Raw genomic sequence first — 17,903 nt, 5'->3', positions numbered from 1 at the left:
CATTTCCATTCTTTTTCTGCTGTTCAAATCAAATGACAATAATTTCCAACCCTGCTGGGGATCTCCCCCAAGATTCTCACCTCCCACCCACAGACCTTAGATCAGATTTTCTGCCACTGTAAAAAAAGTAAGAATAGGACCCCAAGTAAGTTTGACGAACCATAGATCTATTGTAAATCTTCTATCTTTCTATCACATCAAAACATGTATTTAAGATCAGAAATTATCAAACGCCCCCTAAGAAGGTCCAATCTTTTTTTGAAAAATGTACGCACACAAACATCAACGATCAAATGACTTTATAATCTGAAAACCATCTGCTGGAGGTTAATGACTTTATAATCATGTTTACACATATCCATGTTAGGTCTGTTAAAGTAATTGTTGAATTTGTGCATGTGATGCTGATTTCAAATTGCGGAGAAACACCTTTACTGCAACAGCAGAAACACGTCGATTCATTGTATTCTTGAGAAAAAAATTTCTGATCAAAATCATTCTTTTCTTTCATCATCAACTTAATTGAAACTGAATTCAGGTGGTTCTCTTCAACTTTTATCTAGAACCACTGTATGTACAACACGTTGTCCACGTACAAACTCAACAAGCTAAGTTTATCATCCAACAATCAGCAGTAAGCTTTGCCTAACAGTGGGAATTGAACAAAGTAACGAGCCAAATATGCCTGTCAACGCATAAGCAATTGCACAGAATGGCAAAGCCTCAGGCTCCTTGGCTGACAATGCTGCTGTTCCCAATCCATGGGCACTGAAACAGATCATAAAACAACTTCAGAATGTTGGATGACGGCTTTTACAAGTGAAATGTTAAAAATGACATGAACAAAGTTTTAAGAGGAATAGACATGGACCATTAACCATAGACTGACACATGATTGAATGCTTTTTCCTTAACGTTATACAGTCCATGATTAAATTTAATTGGTATGTTTTAAACAAAGAAATACATTAAAAAATCTAGTTAATCTCAGGCAAGAGCAACATGTTTATCTGGCAGATACAATCGGATCCTAACTTTACAAGCCTTAGGCTGCTTTATGTGATTGCAATGTTAAATGCTTGCGATGGAAGAATCCAAATGGTAAACTAGTGCAACAATAATTAAAAGAACGACTGTTTGCTAACTGTTATTATATATATATATATATATATATATATATATATATAAACCTGCACCCGCATCTGTGTGACATAGATGAGTACAGTCTCATCATTAAAAACTTTATCTTCCAACTATGTTAGGATCCCTATGCAGTTCTGAAGTCCTTAACAATCCAATTACTGTTTTCCTTTTTTTGATAGTCTTTCCATCCAAAGCTAGGAAGAATACAAAATCAATCATCCAGAAGGATTTGTTCAAAACAGAATCCGCTAAATCCGTCATAGCCACCATGGAGCCATTCACATTGAAGTAATTTAATGGGCAACAATTTTGTCCTGTTCATGTGAATTGCTTTCAGTAAAATATTTTACGCAGTCTCTACCAAAGATTAATGAAATATGAAGGCTGTACAGCACTAAAGTTGGACATCATCTGCCACAATTTGATGAATTTGTTGCAAGACCCATTAATAAAACAATAAAAATTATAAAACATGTATTTACGTATTTAAATTAGAATGCAGAAAGAAACCAGACAAAATTCGACCAAGTGAAGAAAGTAACACACCTAGAAGCTGTCGCAAGTCCTCGAGCAATAGGATCATATAATCCAAGTTTGTCAAGCATTGCTTGCACAAAATTGGCACCAACAAGCCCCGTCAAAACAACCACAGCTGCAGTCAGTGATGGATTTGCACCTGAACATCAAGAGGCAGACAACCTGAGTTCACTCTTCCCAAGCATACTCAATGTTGGATCCTAGAGCTTATAGAAATCAAGGACACAAACACATGCATTTTGTGGATACGGACACCACAAGTAAAAATATGACATCCTAATGGTGGCAGATAAACTTGAATAAGCAAGATTTATGTTGCACAACAGACATTTATTCTGAATGCATGAACCAACATTACCAAACATCTCAGTGGCAAGAAACATCTGATAGTTCTTCTCAGCAGTTCCTCATAAGAAAAGAGTTTCCTTGAAGAAAAATAGACAACTCCGTCCCTTAACTCGTTTACTGCCCGTAATGGATAATAATGACAAAGAAAAAGCTCAAATATCCTCTTAATTTTTTGTTGTTCCTGTTCCTTGGATATGTTATTTATCGATTTTTCAAACAGTTTCGAGTTTGTCGATATGCATTCAAATTTAATTATTAAGGAAAAGGATTTGTAACATGCAATAGCAAAACATGCTTGCGGTGGTAGAGATGGGGACAAACCCATCTCTGCCCATTTGTTTAATCTAGGCGTGTTCTTCTTCTCCCTAGGCTAGGTTCTCCATTATAAGGGCGGGAAAAACAAGGAAAAATATTGTTAATGCCTAAAGATCAGACACTTATATGTTACTGGCTCAAAGTATTGCATTGCAACATCCCCAGATGCTCTCATGGGTCAAGAGCTAAACATGAAATCATACATCACAACCATCTGTCGTGCCAAGATAGTGATGCCTATGGCGAAACGAGCTATAAGACAATATCTAAAAAGTTTTTGCACATTAGAGTGACCAGAGATTTGCGTACCTTCAAAAAACGAGACAATGCTGAGAGCCAGAGCAACAGTGATACATCTAGGCAAGATTGATATGGTCAAAGCAGATTCCAAGTTGAGAAGCCGTCCAACAATAGCAGTAGAATATAAGGAGAAAACTGTGGAAATCATCACAGCAGAGAAGATCTCTGCAGCATGCCTTTTTACTAGCTGAAAAAATACAGAAATGTGTTATCTGGGAATACAGTAAAGCTAAACATTGAACTACATTTTATTTTACATTTTAGATTTACCGGAATGTCTAGCTGGAACGTAAAAGTTCATACCAATAGGCATTTATGTTAGTGGTCATTGGTCAATAACCTTGAAATGTTTCATGAACTTTTCTTGCACAAGCTTCTGAAGTGTGCAGCTAAAAGCACTAGGTGAGCCTAGGCAGAGATCCCATAGGAAGGCCTAGGAAGTTCCATTCAACAGAAAAAAGGGGATAAAGAAAGAAAGGGAAAAATGGGGGCCTTGAAAAACTCTGCCTTAATCAAGCCATTATAAGATAGAACAAACAAAAAAAGGTAGAGAATAAAGTTATTGAAAAGAAAAAGGTAACACTTTTTTGTTTGGACAGCCTAAGTTTGTCACCTAGGTTGACGTCTTAGTATGCTTTTAGCTACAAAGCTTAAGATGATTAGCTTTTTGTCCTTACCTTTCTTTGCTTGAACATTGAAAAGGCAAAGGAAATAATGACTGAGCCTAGGAATCCCATTAAGATGTCACCAGCTCCAGGATTTGATGACACTTTAGTGAGATAGTCTCCTGCATAAGACCACAACTTATGAACACTTGTACAGAAGTGAACAAAGAAGGTAAAAAGAACGTTGAAAATTTGAATGGTGAAGAAGCAAAAAAATGATTCTCTTCACATTATCTTAGCCAGACATTTGAAAAGCATGCAGTAACAGCCAGCAGGAAGTTAGCAATTTTAATGTGCAAGAACACTTGGTCAGACCTTCACAGGAGTGTGTTGAAACACATGCCAATGGAATCCACTTATACCATCTACATGAGAACTTGCACATCTCTGTGTACAGGTATACATTTCCTACTGAATCCGGCATTAAAAGCTAATAGCTGGTCCAAACTTACAGCACATTTTGGGTATAGTTTAATTTGGATACATTTGCAGACATATTTTCAGAATTTAGTTCTTAGATGAATTAAATGTGAATCCTGTATTCATCCATCCGCACCCATTTTATTAGATATTACCATTTACTAGGGAACCTTCCTATCCTTAGATAAAGACAAACTTCAACAGCAAATGATACACAACTATTCCTCTGACTAAAAGTAGCTGAAGATCAATAATATTGTAGTATTTAACTGACATTGTTGGAACTAAAGTGATGCATTCCAGTATCACACTCATACCTTCTAAATGTGTGGCCAGAACTTCAAATCAAACTAGACCGGAAGTGATTAAATTTTTTGCAGTAAAGCTAGCTAATGAGCCAAAGCATGCCAAAGGGAAAATTTTGATAATCAAATAAAAAATAAGCATGTAAACATGACAGGAGGTGTCAACTGTCAAGACAGCCAGCAGTGTGGCATCTCATCTGTAAGAATTCCAGATAGGGATGATGGTCACCATTAAGGGTGCTGCATATGCATGGCACTAGTTAAAGATTTTTTATTCAAACAGTATGTAGTTAGAAGCCTAGAATGAACAGCACTTCTTTCAAAAAAAGACAAGCACCCTCTTTCTTGACATTATGCGACAGGAAAATAGCAGATAATGCAAGAAGCAACTGTTTCATCATCATGTATTGCATGATTGAATATAACTTGAGTTGGGAGCATTGATATATTGAGATCAATAAGAAAAAATCAAGGCACTAAAGTTGTACCTAAAACAGGTTCCAGTCCAGAACCTGAAAAAAAACCATAGAAGAATGCTGCCACGTCTGCAGATAATGCACAACAGATAATTGGATGAAACACCTTCCTCACACCAGGTGATAATCTGAAATTCACACGACAGTAAGCCATAAAAAATAAGAAAATATTGAGCCACATTCATCTGAAAAAGAAAATACTGCAAATTACCCCGAGCCGACCATGTATCCTAGTACTGTAGCTGCAAGCAAGAAGGGAAGGCAAGTTCTTGCAGTTGTCCCAAGTGCTGTTGGGGAGACTAATGCAAAGACAAACGATGAAACGAGTATAGTAGCCCACGTCCATATCTCTATAACCGAAAAGGGAGGAGGCTTTGACATGGGCTCGGCAGGTATCATTTCTGTCTTAACCATCTTCCTGACCGTAATTGCAGTGTATCCTGCCACTGAAAGAGAAGCGACCCATCCACCAACTGCATTTTTTCCATCCACAGAATAAAGTGACTACGAAGACCAAAGCAATAAAAGTGTAAAAAACTGCATTCTTGACCACGTATAGGATGGCAAAATATTTTACTACTTCCCCAAAGATCTGGGAGGTTGTGCTAACCCAGTTCATGGTGATGGCTTTGTATACATCGCATGAAGCACTTACTGCAATCCAATGCAAGTGGAAGGGGGAAAAGGTGTCATCAGGCAAGGAATATCATTTCTCAGGCTACCGAGAGAGTGAAATCCATAAATAAGCAGATGATCAAGGTTAGAGGTCACTATCATTTCGAATCTCCATTTAGTTAAGAAAAATCTGCGGAACATGAAAAGCTAAGAACAGAAAATCCTCAGAAAAGGATACGTACCTAAGATGAAGAAAATCTTGGCACCGGAAGTTGCAGGTATATCCTTAACTGCCAAAGGCAGCACTACTAATGATGGTACATAAAATAAAGGAAGCCATCTCTGGATAAACAAAATTGCAGGCTCAAAGAAGCTCATCAATCCCGCAGCAGCAGAAGACACAACGGAATCCAGTACCATCAGAATAGAGAAAACGCAAAACATCCCAAACAGAGCGCTCGGAAACTTAATGGCAGCAGATATGAAGACCTTCTTCAGAATCTTGTCCATTGCCACAATTATCCCAAGAGACACAAGCAAGTGTAGGATCTGGACCACCTGATTAAATAAGAACTCATGACTTCACACACTCCCGTAAACAAGTCCAAATGCAATAACAAATGGATTATAGATGCTACAATTGATCATAGATGTTACAATCTTAAAATTTCGACGGTTAAACCATCCAGAGGGATATTCATCCATTCTTATGCGAATCAAAGACACAAATTTCTCATCAAAATTCGATCTAAATCACAGTGGTCATCTCTGTTTCCGAAAATTTAGCTACCGAAACTACTTATGGACAACAGGAGCATGATACTACTGAATAAAAGGTGAACTTGCACGTCCTTAGACATGGTTCTGTCCAAAGAAGTGAACAAAAGGGAAGACCAAGATCGAAGTGAACCTTCTGGAAGCCTTTGGAAGAAACGGAGTCGCTGAAAGAAGATGATCTTGCGAGGAATCGCTGATTTCTGCTACTTTTGACGAAACCCATCTGAACGAAACTAGGTCGACCTCCAAGATTCTTGGTGGGTAACCCGTATTTTTGAGATTGAGGAGCTGCATTCATTGCCCAAGAGCCATGGACGTAAATGGGCCTCAACCGAGGCACTTTTTGGAATTTCTGAGAGTGTGGCGCAACTATTCTGGGGATGGTGGACACGGACGCCATGGGGATGCGTGAAGCAGACTCATGGTCTCAAAGGTCCTTTTAGATTTGAATCGTGTGGTGCCACCGTCTTTCTATCTATCCCCCATCTCCAACGGCTGATCAGCATCAATTCTAGTACTTCTGTTCATGAATCGATCATATACGCTCGATCTGTTGTTCTCTGCTTAGGTTGAGATTAGGCTGCAGCAGTGCCTGACTAAGATCAAGCTCAAAAGTGGGCGTGCTTAATCTCTCTCTTTTCAAAGAAAAAAAGGAACTCATACACTTTGGACTCTTGATTTTGAATGAATAACAAAAAACTCGTTCACATTTTAATATTATATACTTGAACATTTGAATTCAAACATATATGACACAAAATCTGTGCTTAGTTGAAAGCATTTGAAGCTTAAGCTTATTCTTCTTCATATTAAGAAGGCTCTTGTAGTCTTTTTTATCAACAAGAATGTCTTTCAAAGCAACATCCTACCTTTAAACTAATGGCATAGACTTAGACTTCCCTGACTTAATATGAATTATAATATAAATCACTTTTTTTTTTGGTTCGTTTGACATGCAGAGATACCTTTCCTGGCTTGAAAGTCAAGCTCGATCACTTGTCTCAACCACAAAGAAAGGCGTTGATTCCGTGCTGCTAATGGGGTCTGTGACTCTGTATAGATGTCAAAAAAAGTCCAAGACTATGGATCCCACTAACACCAGTGAGTCAAACACCTTTTACATATTTGTGGAAAGTAAAGCAAGTTGGTATGAAGAAGAGCACCGCAACTGAGTGATTAATCAGATTTATGTTGAAATTTTAGCATCTTAGATATGAAAGGCTCCAAAATAGCCTCATCATATGAATCAAAAATTAAAAAATGGGTGCTCATATATTCTTTGACCCAATTACTACTTGTGTCTTGATTACCAGCCTGTGCAGGACTTGAATGAAAACAGTTTGCAAATGAGTCGGACTTTGTCATATCATGTATTGAAAGTCACTACTATAAAGGACATGAAATCATACTCATCTTAAGCTTAAATTCAAAAAAAAAATGCATGTTTTTCTTTTCTTTACACGAGGAAACCCCAGAGAAGCATTTACTCATTTTCTTAGTAGTAATCTTTGGCAGCATAAAACTCCAAGTTTACAGAACTTTCAATTTGAATGATTGATCCTCATGGGACTCCCACTATTTCATGTTTACTGTTGATATTGCTCAATAAAATGAATTGGAAGACTTCATATGTGAAATCTCCTAACGTTGCTTAAGGGAATGGATCGTAGCATTTCACATGCGAAACCTGATATTGATCAAAATTGAAAGGAATTATGTTCATATATAATAGGGCTCAATTATTATCTTCTATCTTGGTTTTGGTTGATTTGATTTCAAATAAAAGCACATTATTGAACCACACAAATGAAGGAAAAAGAAAAACATATTACAGATCAGTTGGTTTGGAGGAGGGTCACATGAGAAACTTGTCATCTATGCTTCCATATAAAGCAATTAAGCATAGAAAGATGAACCTACCGTGAATTGAAATCCAAAAACCCAAACTTTCACTATCTACAGCAACTCTAATATTCTGGCAGAGATCCACCAACTTCCACCTTGCTTTTCCAACATCAGATTTTGCTCTTCTTCCTCAGCATCCACCAATTATTACTCTCGCTTTTCTATATTTAGTTTTTTCTATGAGGCATTTACAAACGAAATATTAAATTCCTAAACAAACAAACAAAAAGAATAGTTGAAAAAGAATCGAAAAATCAATTTAGATGTATTTGTCGAATTGCAATACGCATATGCTGCTGATTTCTATTACATATTTTAACAATGTATTTCACCATGATCTTCTGTCAATTGGCTGCAAAAGGAAAACATCACAAAGTATAAAGTACTGAAAACTAAATGTGTTGATGCAACAAAAAATTTGGTTAATATGAAGTTTAAGAATGATTTGCCATTGTTATAAAACGAATGATTGATAGAAAAACAAAAAGAAAATGAAATTGTCATATTATTGTTATTTAACATTAATCAACAACTTTTTTTTTAATTTTTTTTTTCATCATCCACCTTTTTATTTAATGGCCAAGGTGAAGATGGATGGCATGGTACCTACTAATTTCTTAATTTGCAATAGCATAATATATAGGCGAAATGGATGGTACGATACAATGCCAATACAGGTTTTTCATTTCCGCAAGAGTTTTTTGTTAAATTTTATCTGAACCTGAAATAGATAATTTCGATGCCTCTTCTTTTCTCCTCTGCCACGCAAGTCGCGTGGGCTTCGAAAAGGCTTACAGATAAAATACGGGCAGTTGGTACACACCACCCAGGAAGCACCACTTTCAGGCGAGGAATCCTCACAGAAGACAGAGAGAGAAGAAGTTTAATCTGATCATCCTGGAAAAGAGCAGAGAAAAGAAGAAGAAGATGATGACGATGGAACCGTCCGAAGAGGCAAAGCCAACTAGGTCTAGCACCGCACTCATCCCAGGGCTACCAGACGATCTAGCTCTACTCTGCCTCGCCCGCCTACCCAGCCGGTGCCGCGCCACCGCTGCCGTCACCTCCACCGCCTGGAAGGCCGCCCTGTCTCCGTCCAGCATCGACCCCGTCCGCCGATCCCTCTCCCTTCCGTCGGAAGCTTGGCTCTACCTCTTCCTCCTCTCCACCACGACCACCCGCTTCTTCTTCCTCGACCTCCTCTACCGCCGCTTGGTCCCCCTTCTTCCCCCCGACATTCCCTCCGCCTACCACGTCCTCCCACGGCAAGCCGCCTCCACCACCACCCACTTCTTCCTCCTCCTCTACAACACCGTCACCTCTTCCGTCCTCCTCTTCCGCTGCTCCGGTGCAGGGAATCCCGTTTCCTGGACCACTACCACCGTCCCGACGCCTCACTTCTCTCTCCCCCTCTGGCCTACCTGCATTGGTCTCAACTCCCGCCTCTTCATCGCCGGCGGCTGTGATTTTTCACGGACCACCGGTGTGGTCGGAGCCTTGGACGATGGTGGGGAGTGGCATCAATTGCCCAGCCTCAACGAACCCAGGTTCATGGCCGCGGGACTGGTCCACAAGGGGAAGATTTGGGTGGTGGGTGGCCGGAAGATGACCGGTTCCGGCCTGAAAATGGTGCATTCCGGCGAGTTTTACCAAGAAGGAGAGTGGAAGATGGTGCCGGGGATGTGGCCGGAGGCGTTGCAGTCGATGGAAGAGACGATGCCGTGCTTGGTGGAGTTCAAGGGCAAGATCTACGCATTGAAGATGGGAACCAACTTGGTGGTTGTATGGGATGATGCAAGAAATGTGTGGGGTTGTGTGGGATGCTTTGGGGAGATGTATGTGGAGAAGGGTTTCAAGGGTAAAATCTTGAGCACCAGAGATGAGCTTTGGGGTGTGAAGGAGGACCCTTTTATGATTTTCAGGATTGAAATTAGTGGGGAGGAGGTGGGAGAGTTGAAGGCTTACTATGAAGAGCTCAAGAGCAGCGGGCGCTTCAAGAGCTTGAGAACAACGAGGATTGATGAAGAGTTCGGTTTTGATGCAGATGATGAGTACCAGGGGCTGCTTGATTCTGCTTTCGTAACCTTCAGCTAGAGAGAGAGAGAGAGAGATGTGAAATGGCAACTGCACGCTAGTAATCACTTACTAATGTTGTTGCATCGTGCTCATCCTTTGCAAGGTTGGATGCCTTTGGGCCTTTTCAGAAAAAAACGAAGTCTCTGCACTGTGAGTTCTGTATAGAGCAAGAGTAGTTCTAACAAATTTTTTCCCACAATTTTTGAAGCAGCAGAGCATTAGTTGGCTGTGGGCCACTCTTGAAACACTTTTTAGTAACAAAATTTATTGGGTGCTGACTAGCTAGGTGCTGGATCAGTGGATTGTTAAAAAGAAATGAAGCAGGCAACTACATGCAGCAGCAGCAGCAGCAGCGGTGGTCTTCTTCTTGTCATCCTTGTCAAAGATCTTCCGGCGCTTCTGTCTCTCCCTGGCCCTGTTGTTCTGAAACCAGTAGAAAACGTTTTTGCTTTCAATCATGCCGTAGGAGCAGAGCTGAGATGATGTCCTCTGTATCTGCTTGGCAGTCGTCGGGTTCCACCTCCCACTGTCCCACACTTGACTCCCCTCCTCCTCCTCCTCCCTCCCTGAGACAGACAGAACTCTGATAATTCTTCCTCCATATTCCCTCTCTCTCGTGCATCTCTCATTTAAGAAAGCTTTCTCTTTTGATTGAGTTGGGTGTGATCAGTCTGATCTCCTCAAGAACTCCAGCTTTTGTTGATTAATCATGAAAAACAACGGAAGCATGCATTTTTAGTCCCTTTCTTTCCGCAATCTTTTCTATAGAATATGGATTAAGGGTAGTTATAATAATATTTTTTCAAAATCTTTCCTGTTTCCAATCACCACAGCACTCCCTCTCAATCAACGGATATTAAGTTACGATTCCAGTACAGCCGTTTTTCTCTTGTCCGCTCGCTTGAACAAGTAAACAAGTTTATGTCGATCCTAGAAGCCAGTGTCCACACACTGCTACCAGTTAAAAAGAGCAACAGAGATGAAAGGCTAGTCGTCTCTCAGAGCAACTTGACCTCTCCGTCCGGTGGGCCAAGATGGAACTGGAGTCTGCCATTCTGTATGGGAGCAAATAGGCCGATCTAAGGCCAATAGAGGTTTTCATTTTTCATTTTTTTAACTTTTAATCAATATAAAATTAGTTTAAATTATATTTTAGATTCAAACAATTGAAAAAAGATCGGTATGACACTGATAAAGTGATTTCACAAACCAATAAATCCAGGAAGCACTCGAGAAGTAGATTTTTTTTTCCATCTTATCAACTTAATTCTCACTGACTGAAACTGTCTAGCTTTTGCATTACAACCTATTCTCCATAAAGACCCAAAAAAAAAAAGTAAACAAGGAGTCCACAGAGACTGGGACCAAGAGAGGGTGACCTTAGGAGCGACGACTAGAAACATCAGCACACAAAGAGGCGAAACTAAAGGTAACAGATCAATTTGCAGCAGTGCCGGTCTTACAAAATTAGACAACAGAGATGAAGGAACAAACTGGTCCAGTTATGTACTACAGTGATGGCTACTCCAGCATGTCTACCAGGCTTCTCGATTGCTGCCTTTTCAGACCTTCTTGGATACGATCCTTGATGGCCGTCTCCTGTGAACGCAGAATAATATATAGCCGTTACGATGCTAAAAACAAAATTATGAAGAGAAGATTTGATTGATTCTTTAATTTTGAAGTTAGACAACAGCGGTCATTTCAAATGACTAACCATCATGTGGCATCCTTCCTCAAACTTCTCAAGGAAGCCTGCGATCCAGCGATCAGCATTTTCAACCCATTCACTGTGGTGCATCCCAGCAGTCTTTGCCACAATATGTAGCTGCACATGAGAGGACAATAGATTATTTCCCTTCGTTGCTCATGAACACAAGTCCAAATCATAGATCAAACCAAGCTTGAGAATGTACGATAACGGAGTTGCATTATGAAAAGACCGTCTTTTGAGAGAGCGAGAGAGTGTATAGCACATCTAAGTAGAAGGGACCCCTTACACCTCACACAAGAACACATTATAAAGTTCTCATATTACCAAAGGTCGGCCATGAAAGGCCAGATTGAAAACTCTAGCTCCAATATGCATAGCGAAAATAAACATAACTTCCATCACAGTTCCAAGCCAATATCTTGTGCATCAGGAATGTGCCACAGGAAAACGTGGCACATCTCGACCGACATCTCAATCAACAAGCAGGCAACTGCATACGCAATTTGTTTTAGTTGAAAAATGAAAAAAGGGATGGACTGTGATAGAGATGTGGACTGATACCTTCTTCCCTATCTCCCCTACTTTTTCTCGATGCTCGTTCACCTTTTCCCGCAGCTTCGTGATTCCCATGTTCACCCTCAACTGTTTCTCCTGATAATACATATTTGAATAAATCATAGTCAGCACATCTCAAAGCAAAGTTCAGATAGTTGAATTTGAAGTAGTCCACTCATTTACCGATGAACAGAGACAACTATAAAGTCCGTGTTCACCTTTCTGTAAATAAAGGTAAACAACCATCTTATATAATTAAATATGTAAACATGAAATTGTGATAGCATGCCTTCACGTAGCTGACACCAAGATCCTTTCTTGAATATCCTCGAGCTAGATTACGCATAACATACTGATTGTAGTCTTTCAGAATCCTCATTATGAGATCTGATGTAGAGATTCCTTCAGTTCGTTTAGTTTCCTTGAATTTTCCGACAGCCTTAACCTACAACAAGGAGGAAACCAGGTCACCTCTTCAAGAAGATATCAATCTAAACAAACAAGAGGACCTATATACAGGTGCAACTCACAAATTCGTACACATCCTTGCCAGCACCACTTGCATCTGCGTATCTACATGTCAAGAGATAGAGGGAGAATAAGGCTTCTTTTCAACTAAAGGAAATGCATATATAGATGCCTCTCCTTTGCTGACTACCAACAATAGAGCTTCAAATAATCAAAATTAGTTATTAAGCATGATTAATCTTACGGGAGGGCATCATGCGCCACATAGTCTATCTTGTGTTTGTCAAGAAACTCCTGAGAAATGACCCACGGAGCATCAGGAATAACTTCATCAACCCACCTACCAAAAACAGAGAGACCAAAAATATTAGAGATTCGACCTCTTCAAAATTGGCATTTAAGTTACTCTGCATGCTGAAAAACCTTCCAGGGGACTTAATAGACAAACATGCAGTAGACTAAAAACGATCAGAAACTGATATATGAAATAGTAAAGACAAGGTTACAAAGAAAATATGTTGCAAAATTCATTGAATATCTCAAATTTCCCATATTTAGGACATCAATTTTGCTTTGACAATTGACTGCTTCCTAAGTTACCTATTTCCTTATCCCATGCTTCCTCACATGCAAATGTCTTTTCAAAATCACAGTATTAAGAAGGCCACCCGACTTTCTTGTAGTTCTTCACCAAGAAGCCTAAAGATCCAACTGGTATTTCACATGAGCTCTAAAAGTTTGTTATCCATGCCTTTTCTGTTCTCAGTAAACTTTGCATGTTGGCATGACCTCTAAGAATTTGTGATCCATGTTTCTGCTTCTCAGTTTTATTAGCAAATTTTATAGATTGTGGAGAATTAGCAAATATATTTTTTATAGAAGTTTATGGCTTTTGCTTAATTGCCCTCAGAAAATTGTTTATTGCATAAGATTTTATGATAAACTAAAAATGTTTAAGTCTTCGCAATTTCCAAAACGCTATGCACGACATGTATGTCCAGCACGAAGGGACACTTATAAATGGTGATAAATAATTACATATGCCACAAACACTAAAACATTCAGGACATATCATCTGCAATTTATCAAAAAGAAGATGAAATAAATTGATGCTACAGTGAGTTCTGTTATTGACATTCAAAGACAGAATTGAGAATCAAGACCTGCAGTGGCGAAGTGACTCATAGCGCTCAGATTCTGTCATCACAGTTTTCCCCTTGTACCTGTGTGTCACTTCATCACTGCAACAACCAACAAGAAGATACGTGTTTGGGAACCTGAAAGCGCAACACAATATTAAACATAAGTCGAATTGCTGCTTGGAAGGAAGAAACAAAAGGAAAATGCTAAAAACTGCAGTTAACTATATCAAGACAAAAAATCACAGCAAAAGCCAAGTAACGTGGATAAAAATTGATAAATAAGATCTTATTACAGCCAAGAAAGTAAGAAGTCATTCAAGCACCTAACACAGAAGATCAAGTGCCTGGCTCTCAATGAAAAGATGCAACTAAAGCAAACCCACTGAGCAGTGGGTTATCCTTGAAAAGTCAAATCATCAAACACAGAATAGTTAGTACAAAAAGTTTATTTTGGAGAGCTGTTACTAGATCTCAAACTTTAAAGGAGAAAAATCACATCTCTGTTACTAGATTTATGGTTCATCCAAGATATATTGCCGACAGATAAAGATTATCCGCAGATCGGATATTAACGCGTAAAGATTCATCACAAGCCAATTGCTGACTTACCTGCCAAAACAGAGGCAGATCGAAGGATCTCTGCTTTATGTCAATCATAAGGGAGATGCTGTGTGATCATCTCACAAAGAGTAAAGAACTCAAACTCAAAGGACAGGTGCGGATCTGAGCCACAAGAACCATTTGCTGGAATGAAAATTCGCCATTCGAGCATATAAAAACACATCAGTAAGTCAGGATAGATAGTTCCTGCTTACTCCATCAAAAAACGAAGAGCCTGAACTCTAATCAGACGGTTTCCTATTAACTCTGGAGATAGATATTCCTACATACTAATTCAACACTCGACCCTGGTGACGCTCACGCGGCAGAGTCCGCTCCCACAGAATATCAGAAGAATTAACCAACTTCTCCCGATCGAAAAGTGGAATCCTACGCGAGAACAAAATCTCATAGAATTTCACAAGAATTCACCAACTTCATCCCGACTGAACAAAGAAACAGAATTCAGATCCTGACAATTTAAAGAAAAAGAAGCACACACAAGGAAAATCCGATGCATGAAAGAAAGGAAGAGCGCTCACGCTTTCTTCGCCTGCTCAAGCGATCGCGCGTGACCGAAGTGGAAGAGATCATAAATTCCATCGGCGTACACCCGGACGGGCCTGTCCCCCGATTCCAGACATGAATTCGCCGGCGCCGGGTGCGGTTCGAACCTAGCCGACGGTGTCACCGGCTCCTCGACGGATTCCGGCGCCAGAGAATCACTGCCAGTCACGTGCCGCTTCTTGGGCAATCGAGTCATTTCCCGGCGCAAATTCTTTCTCCCGAGCGGCCGATCTCCGGTGATCCTGGATGGATCCGAACTAGACCCCAGGAGTGGCCCCAAGAAAGCCCCTAGGGCAGAGAAGCGGTTTTACGGGAACCGGAAGATCGAACAAAAGCGGTTTTGAGGGGTCCGGGAAACCGCTCCCCTTGAGGAGACACAGACACCCGTAAAGACGCAACGCAGTGGGAAAAGCCAAGGACTTGGGATTTATAGCATTAGCATGTGGAGATCCCTTTTTTCTAATTATTAATTTTAAAAAATAAATCAAAATTTTAATATATTTTATTTGACCCTCTTCTTAAAGATCTTGACTCGTCAAAGAACGGTGGAGACTAGCCAAGACCTAACTTTAAGAATTTATCTAAAATAAAAATGTTCGAAAATAAATTATTTCCCCGTTTTTTTTAAAAACAAAATAGGTATTTTCATGCTCTAATAGCATAGGACTGTGCAATAAAAAATACATAAATACGAGAAATTTTGGTTACCTTTTCTTTTAACTAAAAAATGTTGGCATTTAAATTTGGGCTTGAAATTTTTAAAACAAAAATGCATTTAGCAAGAGTGAGATTTATTTATTCTTAATATATCAGGACTTTCAAATTTTGATACTCACTAAACCCCTGTAGGCACCCTCTTGAGGCGATGGCCCACGCCTCAATGATCATACTTCTTACTTGTATAGATTGTGAAGTGAAACGAGTAAAAAACTTATTGTTTGATTTTGTTTGCAGGTATATTGAGCACGTCGAGTAGGCCTTGAGCGACAAGATTCGAAGCTCGAAGTGATTTTAGGTACTTTGGCAACGTGCGACAAGTATGACATCATTCCATGCAAATCTCTGCCTGGGGCAAAATTTGGATCAGTCGTTCATTCGAGTGGCATGAGTACTCACTTTTTGTGCTAATTAAAAGAGTACATTTCGTGCCAAACTTTTGCCCAAGACGAGTCCGTTGTCAAGTCCTATTCAAAATGGTTACTTTTATATTTCGGGGTTGTTTGGTGATGGTAACAATATATTAATGTACCACTTATTTGCTATTAAAATTAGGGCAGATTCGTATAATAATTTGAAAGTGTTTTAGAAATTTGTTTATTTTTTTTGTGTAGATGTATGAAATATTAACATATTAACTCCGTCACCAAACTAAAATTTGCCTACTTTTTTTGTATGTAGATGCATGAAATATTAACATACTTACTCTGTCGCCAAACAACCCATCAAAATATATTCTAAGGTCGAGGCAGAATGTTTTAAAAGCGCATTGATAAGCCAGGGCATTGGGCCGGACCTGACTTAATCGGGCTTGCTTGGGCTGCCCGATTAAGCCTAGTCCAGACCTGTGCCCCATTTTTTTCGGGCCTGAGTCGGACCAGGTACCCGATACTCATTAGGAACCCGACCCGACGCCCAATCTTACACATTGACATCGAACTTTGATTGATTATGGGTCGACCAGATCGTAATTTTTAATTGCAAACCACGCCCCACATGAATGTGACCCTTAAATTACTTGCATAAATATCATGGTGTGATAAGCATAATGCTTATTTGCTTAGACTTCTTATTGGTACCCATGTTTTTTAGCAAATATAGATATTTCATTAAGCTGTTCTTTCAACTTTTAAAAAAGCTATACAGGGAGAATATCCTTGGTTTCGGATGACTTTGGACCGCGGCTGCTAGAAGTTTCTCAAAGCCAAGAAAATCTGGCTTCATAGTGCGGTCACATATATTCTTCACATTATTCCATGGAGATGCTCAAAATTATGCTCACTTTGTTAAAGATTAAAGTTTAAAAAAAAAAAACATGCTTATTAAGACCCAAAAAGTTAAAAAAAATTGAAATAATTAAGTACATTAAAGAAATATTTGATTACTCCGTAGCGCATGTTTTTCAATATAGTAACACATTCATACTAAAATTTTTATAGTTTATTAAACTAATAATATTAAGTTAAACCTAAAATTCACATTTTAGGCCTTCATTTACTTTTTGTCTTAGCAAAAGGCCTGATTTAAGATAAAAATGAGAATGTTTGATCTTAAATCCATGGATCTCCAATCCTCAGACAATAAATCAAAGCTAATTAAACTCGCCCTTGTCTCTCCAAATAAATAGACCTCTAATAAAAGAAGACACAGTTCAATGAATTAAAAATATAAAGGATTGGGATCATGCAAGAGTATTTTATGTATCTTTGATACCATTTATCTTAAAACCCTCGTTATTGGTCATGAATCTAAAAATCTTGAGATCTAAGGTTTCGGGATCTCAAATCCGTTCGAACATAAAATCCGAGATAATCAAACGCTACCTCAAAGGTAAAGGTGAAATCAGATCAAACACAACTGAAAAATGACAAGATCATGATAACGAACATAACCAATGAACATAACTATACCCAATTATCATTATAAACATAATAGCTTCTTTGATAAAAAAAAAATTACACCAACTTGACTTCTTCCAATATAATATGAACCTGCAGGTTGTGAGTTGGTGAATTTTTGTCTCAATCTGTAAAGAAATTTTCATTGGAATTGATGATTTGGCTTTTTGTGTGGAATTCATGTAAAAAGTAGGAGAAAAAGAAGTTGAAGTGTCAAAGAACTGGGCTGAGTCAAGTTGTGACTAAACTGGTGGATGGGCCAAGTGTTTGGAATATGGACCATCCAGGTGTGATTGATTGCTCAGAGTGGGTTCCACCCACCTTTTATTGGGACACAACACCATAAACAATGGTGCAGAG

At 39.2% G+C, this 17,903-nt stretch overlaps 3 protein-coding genes across 5 annotated transcripts; 1 reads left to right on the top strand and 2 right to left on the bottom strand.

The window, feature by feature from the left end:
* Nucleotides 1–481: 481 nt before the first annotated feature.
* Nucleotides 482–6,415, bottom strand: LOC116265137 (plastidal glycolate/glycerate translocator 1, chloroplastic). The gene is made up of 8 exons (XM_031645653.2): nucleotides 6,035–6,415; nucleotides 5,367–5,682; nucleotides 4,721–4,982; nucleotides 4,522–4,637; nucleotides 3,321–3,430; nucleotides 2,653–2,830; nucleotides 1,690–1,819; nucleotides 482–768 (listed from the first exon to the last, which is right to left on the bottom strand). Exons 1-8 carry the CDS (start codon nucleotides 6,299–6,301, stop codon nucleotides 618–620), a joined length of 1,530 nt encoding a protein of 509 aa, XP_031501513.1. The 5' UTR covers nucleotides 6,302–6,415; the 3' UTR covers nucleotides 482–617.
* A 2,096-nt stretch (nucleotides 6,416–8,511) lies between these two features.
* Nucleotides 8,512–10,418, top strand: LOC116265758 (F-box/kelch-repeat protein At5g60570-like). Of its 3 annotated transcripts, none has more exons than XR_007574982.1 (2): nucleotides 8,512–10,032; nucleotides 10,169–10,418. XR_007574982.1 is itself a non-coding variant. In XM_050080845.1 (1 exon), the coding sequence occupies exon 1, from the start codon at nucleotides 8,734–8,736 to the stop codon at nucleotides 9,898–9,900; it is 1,167 nt and encodes a 388-aa protein (XP_049936802.1). In that variant the 5' UTR covers nucleotides 8,512–8,733; the 3' UTR covers nucleotides 9,901–10,095. The 3 variants fall into 3 exon arrangements, 1 of the variants encoding a protein (XP_049936802.1); XR_007574981.1 differs by having other exon boundaries at nucleotides 10,165–10,418; XM_050080845.1 differs by lacking the exon at nucleotides 10,169–10,418 and having other exon boundaries at nucleotides 8,512–10,095.
* Nucleotides 10,419–11,095: 677 nt separating this feature from the next.
* LOC116265759 (choline-phosphate cytidylyltransferase 2-like) lies at nucleotides 11,096–15,326 on the bottom strand. Its single transcript, XM_031646634.2, has 8 exons — nucleotides 14,904–15,326; nucleotides 13,783–13,896; nucleotides 12,864–12,959; nucleotides 12,682–12,724; nucleotides 12,441–12,596; nucleotides 12,158–12,247; nucleotides 11,600–11,710; nucleotides 11,096–11,481 (listed from the first exon to the last, which is right to left on the bottom strand). Exons 1-8 carry the CDS (start codon nucleotides 15,122–15,124, stop codon nucleotides 11,404–11,406), a joined length of 909 nt encoding a protein of 302 aa, XP_031502494.1. The 5' UTR covers nucleotides 15,125–15,326; the 3' UTR covers nucleotides 11,096–11,403.
* Nucleotides 15,327–17,903: the final 2,577 nt, after the last annotated feature.

Source organism: Nymphaea colorata, chromosome 12 (assembly GCF_008831285.2).
Source record: "Nymphaea colorata isolate Beijing-Zhang1983 chromosome 12, ASM883128v2, whole genome shotgun sequence".
Lineage (NCBI taxonomy): Eukaryota > Viridiplantae > Streptophyta > Magnoliopsida > Nymphaeales > Nymphaeaceae > Nymphaea > Nymphaea colorata.
The sequence above is the reverse complement of the archived record's forward strand: the minus strand, read 5'-3'. Positions and strand labels throughout refer to the sequence as shown.